The following is a 6,834-nucleotide window of genomic DNA, read 5'->3' on the forward strand; positions in this document are numbered from 1 at the left end:
ATAACATTTGTTGTGGTTTAACTCCAGACAGCAAATAAGTAGCACACAGCCACACACACCCACCCCCTGGTGGGATGGGGAGAATAGGAAAACCTGCGGGTTCAAATAACAGTTTAATGATTGAAATAAAATATGATTATAAGAATATAATTGTAATGAAAAGGAAGACAACAAAAAGAGGAATAAACCCCATAACAGGCAATCGATGCGAAATACAGTTGCTCACCACCAGCTGACTGATGCCTGCCCTGTGTCTCCCAGCCAACTCCCCCCCCCAGTTTCTGTACCAAGCATGATGTGGTATAGTGTGGAATATCCCTTTGGCCAGGTTGGGTCCAGGCTGTGCTCCCTCCTGACTTCCTGTGCCCCTCCTCACTGGCAGAACATGGGAAAATGAGAAGTCCTTGATGTAAAGTAAGCACTACTTGGCAACAACTAAAACATTGGTGTGTTATCAGCATTGTTCTCAGACTGAAACTGGAGCACAGCACTGCACCAGATGCTAGGAAGAAAATTAACCCTATCCCAGCCAAAACCAGGACAGTATCCACCCCTTATTCTATACCATTTACATCATGCCCAGGTCCCACACTTTCCAATTCACCATCAGCTTTCCTGTCTTTTGATACACATAAACAGATATAATTTCCCTAGTCTGTGGACCACCCCTGTAAAATGACCATTAAGTTCATTTAGTCCATTTGTTTTAACAGCCTTTCAGGGGAGGAGAGGTGGGGTTGCATTGTTGCATACTGAAGCCAGTCCTGATTAATCTGTATGATTTTTACTGTAATATCCTTGCCAGGGCAATCCAAAGGAAGTCAGGTTTAGATCCTTGAATCTGAAGTGGAGACAGTGCAGTGATGGGTAAATAGCCACCATAGAAGTGATAATATACAGTGTTGCATAGCAGTTGGCATCACAGAGTTTAATTCATGGGTTGTTTTAACCCAGAATTACACCTTGAGGTATATATCGGACTTCCCACATTACCCACCAAGTATACCTGGGTCCCTGAGCAAAAGCAATCCCACGAGTGGGTTTGCCTTTACCTGAAGCAGGAATAACCCAGACTGTCTTCCCCAGCAAATTCTTCATAGGCACCACAGGAACTTTGGCCCACTCTACAGTATGCAGATGTTCTGACTGGGCTGGGCCAGCCCTGTTGGCAGATCCTCTGGTGTTGACCAACCAGGTGGCCTTTGGTAAGTGTGTATCCCAGTGCTTGAAAGTTCCCCCACCCATTGCTCTCAGTGTAGTTTCTAACAGCCCATTGTACCTTTTGATTTTCCCAGAGGCTGGTGCATGGTAGGGGATGTGATATACCCACTCAATGCCATGCTCTTTGGCCCAAGTGTCTATAAGGTTATTCCGGAAATGAGTCCCATTGTCTGACTCAATTCTCTCTGGGGTGCCGTGTCGCCACAAAATGTGTTTCTCAAGGCCCAGGATAATGTTCCGGGCAGTGGCGTGGGGCACAGGCTATGTGTCCAGCCATCCCTTGCCTTGCGGGTTGGTGGAGTGTGATACAGACAGTCCGCCAGGCCTCCCCGTACTTGTGCCGGAGGAACGTGGTTTATTTCTTCACTTTAGCTGTTACATTACCAGCCTGCAGGCCGGCGGCTCGATGGGCTACATCCAATCTCAACGCGCATCCACTGTCACCACAACGCCAAGCCCTCCCGGCTCCACAATCCCCACTGACCCGCTGCGCCTGCGTCTGTGCCTGCGCAGGAGGTGCACAGCCGGCGCCAAGCGCTTCCGGGTTCGTGGGGGGCTGACGCGCCGTCATGTGACAGCGGCTTAAAGGGGAAGCGGTGGCTGCAGGGGGGAGCAGCGGCAGCAGCAGCGCAGGGCGCGCCCGCCGCGCACTCAGGTGTGGCGGGGAGGGCAGCGCCTCCACCCCCGGAGCCGCGGCCCCGGCCCCGGCCCAACCGCGCTCCCTTCGCTGGGCGGTGGGGGTGGCTTCTATCAAGGCAGCGGGGTGGGGGGAGGCGGCCGGGCCTCAGGGTGGGAGCGCGCCCGCCTGTCGCTCCCCTCCTTCGGGGTGGGTGACCGGCGCCCTCTCGTCTCGCAGGCCCGCGGAGGTGGCGGCAGCGCCGGCAGTGCCCCAGCCATGGCCGACGTAAGTGCGGCTCCGGAAGGTGGTTGGGGCGCGGGCGGCGGGAGGCCGCGGGGGAGCTCGGCCGGGGCGGCGGGAGGTGCGGGGCCTGACGCGGAGCGGGGCGTTCCGCGGACATAAGTAACGCGCGGTCCCGTCTCTGCCCGCAGGACCTGAAGAGGTTCCTGTACAAGAAGCTGCCGAGGTAACTGCGGGGGGCGCGGCGGGCCCTGCGGAGCACGGGCTGGCGGCGGGGTCGCTTCTGGTTTAGAGAGGCGATCATCCGCACCGCGCCGTGCCGGGCTGTGGCAGGGGGACAGTCGCTCTGGTAAACACTCTGGGCCCCTCAAGTGAGGTGGGATGACGAGAGCTTCGCCTTCCACTCGCTCTTTAGGAAGCGGTGGGGTGTGTTCGGCCCGCCCGGCCGAGGGGCGGATGGAAAAGCCGTTCCTCGTGACTCGGTTGCCTAATCCTTGACAGCTCCCTTCTCCGTAATTACCGGTTACTGGCAGCGTTAAACAGGTTTGCCACAGCCGCAGGTCTGAGGCAGGGTGACATTTGTGCTCGCTGGGCGAGGGCACCCCCAAAAGTCCTGCTTCACTAGGGGAACTCGGTTAGTTGTACCGGTCCTCTTGGGAAGTGCCGGTTGCTGGGAGTCCCATGGAATTTCTTGGTTTACTGCGCCAAGAGCCCACCTGCACTATACAGAGCAAGCCCCCTTCCATGAAACACTGCATTAGTGAAGGTGTCAGTCTTTCCCGTGTTTCCCCCTTCCTTGCGTGTTTGTTCAGGGAAAACAAGATCTTTACTACTAACTGCTCTGTTTTTAAGATGGTGTCTCTTCATTTATTCGCAGCGTTGAAGGTCTTCATGCGATTGTAGTGTCGGACAGAGACGGAGTGCCTGTTATCAAAGGTAACTCCACCTTCTCCCTGCAGCCGATGCCGTGACTGAACAGCAGGGGGTGGAGCAGCACATCAGAATCTGCCCTGGTTGTGTTCAATACCTGAGTATCCAAATCAAAGAATTAAATTGGGCTTCCAGTTCAGTAGCTGATTATGTACCCCTTTAAACTGGTTCTTTGTTTGTGGCCTCAGTAATTGCAGGCCACAGGGATTCTCTCAGCTCAAGGGCTGGAATGGGCACACACAGCAGGGGGGACACAACCAAAGTAACATCAGCACAGGCTGCATGTACTGAAGGAAAAGCCTGTTCCTGAGGAGTGCTAGGAAGGATGCTGGTGTAGGGAGCACTGATGGTGTACTGAATATTAAGTGATGAAGATTGTCCTCTACTCATTGTGGAAGCACATGAGGTGTGTTACATGTTTCCCAATATCAGATGTACTTCTAGTGGAGGACTGAGCCAGCTAACTCCTTGAGATGCAGTCAGACATAACTTGTAGTGATAAGAATTGTCTTGTTTTGTTCCAGTTGCCAATGATAATGCTCCAGAACACGCACTGCGACCAGGCTTTCTCTCCACCTTTGCCCTTGCCACAGATCAGGGCAGTAAACTGGGACTGTCTAAAAACAAAAGTATCATCTGCTATTACAATACGTACCAGGTGAGTCACCTCGGTGTGGTTTGTTCTTGGTGATACAGGCTGCTCCTGCATGATGTTTTCAAGGCCAGGTTGGACAGCACCTTGAGCACCCTGGTCTAGTGGAAGGTGTTCCTGCCCATGGCAGGGGGTTGGAATTGGATGGTCTTAAAGTCCTCTCCATCCCAATCCGTTCTATGATTCTACACTAGCAAGGGAGAGGGGGTTGCTTAAACACTGCCAGACTTTGACTTTACTGCTTTTTAAGTATTTGCATGTTATTTCTCACACTGCTTAAATGCCAGAGCCTAAACTGTCACACCATTTTCAGCTTCTTCTGTATTTCTCAAAACTGAGATGTACTGTTTAAAAATGGTGACGTGTTCTCAAGAGGTGGGGATCAGGAATTTGGAGCAGGTGCTGCTCATGTGGCCTTCAATCTGTTGTGAAGGGTTTAAATCATCTTTCACAAACAATATTTATTTATAATTAGTGGCATTTAAACTAATAAGCACATGCAGTCTGCTTCATAGCTAATCTTGGTGCCAGAGTGATTTAGAGATAAGAAAGCTTGGAAATGCCTCTCTCATTTTTTTACAAGCTGGTTATTTGTGTCCTGAAATCCATTGCCTACTGAGTTTCTGCTCCTTCTCAGGTCCTAGTGGGCTTCAGAGCTGTTTATTATGACTGCAGTAAACTGGCCAGCTGTTTAGCCTGGCCTGTTCGGAACATAAACGGGTGAATGAGTTAGTTTACACACATCAAGCGCATTCCTTTGATTCTCTTGATGTGACTGGCTTCATGTGCTCAAGGTTCCAGTTCCCTGTTAATGGAAGTAGAGATACTGCTGTACACAGAACTGTATTTTAAACCAGTAAACCCCCCTGCTTTCATGCTGCCTGTGGAGAGTGTGGTGGATAACACTGTAGAGCATGGGAAGGAGGGAAATGCCAGGCTTTGAGCTCCTGGTACCATGTTGTAAGTTCTGTCGGTGTTTTCAACTGAGGAGGCTGCTTGTTTCAGATGGCATTAAGTGTCAGAGCTCTGACATCCAACATGCTTATCTGCTGACTGAACACTCTTCTCTCTCCTTCCAGGTAGTGCAGTTCAACCGCTTACCTTTGGTAGTAAGCTTCATTGCTAGCAGCAATGCCAATACGGGTATGTCTTCATGTGTATTTTAAATATTGAAACCAAATCACCTGAATTTACTTTGATGTATATTAACTTTGCTCCTGCTATGAATTTTGTCAGCATATTGTAAAGGAGAGATTTAGATTAGGTACACTATAAGGGAGGTGAGACACTGGCACAGGTTGTCCAGAGAAGCTGTGGCTGCCCCATCCCCGGCAGTGTTCAAGGCCAGTTTGGATGGGGCTTTGAGCAGCCTGGTCTAGTAGAAGGTGTCCCTGGCCATGGCAGGGGCTTGGAACTGGATGAGCTTTAAGGTCCCTTCAAACCCAAACCAGTCTGTGATTCTATGAAAGGTGTGAGTAAAAATGCATAGCTTTTTAAGTGACTTGTTGAAGTTGTTCATTTAGAAGTACAGGTTCTCCTGTGGTTAGCCTAACCCTTGCTGTGTGAGCGTGCTCACTGCATCAGTAGTGCTTGTTCTGTGCAAAGCCAGTTGTTCAGTCTCTTTCAAGTTGGGTTCTGCAGTAACACATGTAACTTCATCCCCTCAGTTGTGTGGGGTGGGGAGTCCTCTGAGCCTTGCTCATGAGGGCATTGGCTAATGAGTGTGAGCCAAAGGGATTGAATCCTTCTGCAACTGCTTGGGCTTTGGCAGCTGTGGGAAGCAGGGAGGCAACAGTGGAGGCCAGCAGCAGGACAGGAGAGCTGTGCTGCATGGGGTGTGACACTGTTGTTCCCATGGAGTGATCAGCCCAAGTGAAAGGTTTTGTGTTTTGGAGCATGATGCCTGTGACTTGGGAGGGGAGGGAGTGGTGAGGTTTGCAGAGAGGCTTCTCAGTTATGTGGTTTGATGGGATGTTTGTTGTGTCTCTCCTCTCTTTCCAGGGCTGATTCTAAGTTTAGAGAAGGAGCTCGCGCCCCTGTTTGAAGAACTGAGGCAGGTTGTTGAAGTTTCTTAACCTGATGGTATAGCCGGAGTGCAGCATCCCTCTGCAGCCCAGTGGACAGATTCAATAATCCTCAGTCAAATAACATGCCTCAGAAGAAATACCATGGCTCCTTAGTATACTAAGTAAGAGTAAATTGTACATAGTACTGAATCTGAAATGATCTACTAGTGTGTTGTAGGTGGATGTTACTTTAGGCCATGCTTCTTGTATCATGCAGTACTGAAGAGACCACCAAAATAGCTCCCATGGAGTTTAGCTCTGCCAGATCGGCATGATGCCACTGGCTAACATGAGCAACCCACAGATCCACAGATCTCTTGCTTTACAGGAAACCAGGCAGGTATTGGGGTGTGTGCTACTACGCGTTGGAAGGCAGATTGGTTGTACAGTGTTATCAGAGTTGTGGTTGAAGGAGTTACTGTGAGAGCAAGTTTACTAGCCGTGATGTGTCGGTACAATCAATAAATATCCCAGCTTTCTCATAGGGGTGATAATTTTGGCAAGGGAATGCTACTAATCTGGATGCTAGCTGCATCCTGCTTCCATTGAGAAGAAAGCTATTTCTGTGAAAGCTGTTGCCTCAGGGGTTTTCCTGATGCCCAGATAAAAGCACCTGAACAATGTCTCATTTTTCTTCACGGGGTTTTTGCGTAATATGGTTGTGAAGATCTCTTGTCTCATAGTCCTTGTGTGGGTTCATCACTGGTGACTCTCTCAGCTCATTTACCCCTAGGTTTTCCTAAATAAATACATATAAATAAATACAGTATTTTTAAATGACAGAACCTGGTCCAGTCTTCTGTCGCACCGTTATACTCCATAGCACATCGGCTTTTCTGTCGCTGTTTGTAAGTGTACAAAACTCAGGAGTTTAGAGCCTGAAAACTAACCAACGTGTCCCATGGCTGGGTGATAAGGATAGAAAGTCCCATGCCAGTGCAGAGATCCTGTCACTGGGGTCAGTCCCTTATTTCCTCCTGCATCTCCCTTCGTGATGGCTGCGGTGTAGACTTGTAGCACTGAAACCAAGCTCTAAGTGTGAGCTCTTGGCAGGTCTCTGCCTCAGGCTGGGAAAGGGGGTTGCCACTGCCCCTTGTTCACATCTT

General features: G+C 50.1%; 2 protein-coding genes across 2 annotated transcripts in view; both read left to right on the top strand.

Moving 5' to 3' along the window:
• Nucleotides 1-6,834, top strand: part of TRMT10A (tRNA methyltransferase 10A) — a 286,742-nt gene that overhangs the window by 161,122 nt on the left and 118,786 nt on the right. The gene's annotated exons all lie outside the window — the stretch shown is intronic.
• On the top strand, nt 1,833-6,580 carry LAMTOR3 (late endosomal/lysosomal adaptor, MAPK and MTOR activator 3). Its single transcript, XM_061360927.1, has 7 exons — nt 1,833-1,876; nt 2,078-2,125; nt 2,272-2,306; nt 2,958-3,016; nt 3,535-3,668; nt 4,742-4,805; nt 5,664-6,580. Exons 2-7 carry the CDS (start codon nt 2,117-2,119, stop codon nt 5,735-5,737), a joined length of 375 nt encoding a protein of 124 aa, XP_061216911.1. The 5' UTR covers nt 1,833-1,876; nt 2,078-2,116; the 3' UTR covers nt 5,738-6,580.

Source organism: Neopsephotus bourkii, unplaced genomic scaffold (assembly GCF_033783945.1).
Source record: "Neopsephotus bourkii isolate Nb327-2 ecotype Australia unplaced genomic scaffold, CSIRO-AGI_Nbou_v1 NB_1037, whole genome shotgun sequence".
Taxonomy (NCBI): Eukaryota; Metazoa; Chordata; class Aves; order Psittaciformes; family Psittacidae; genus Neopsephotus; species Neopsephotus bourkii.

What these genes read in the sequence shown, in the direction of transcription:
- LAMTOR3 (XM_061360927.1), top strand. An exon ending in CGGAGTGCCTGTTATCAAAG is followed by an intron (nt 3,017 to 3,534) that starts GTAACTCCACCT and finishes GTTTTGTTCCAG; the next exon opens with TTGCCAATGATAATGCTCCA. An exon ending in GCTATTACAATACGTACCAG is followed by an intron (nt 3,669 to 4,741) that starts GTGAGTCACCTC and finishes CTCTCCTTCCAG; the next exon opens with GTAGTGCAGTTCAACCGCTT.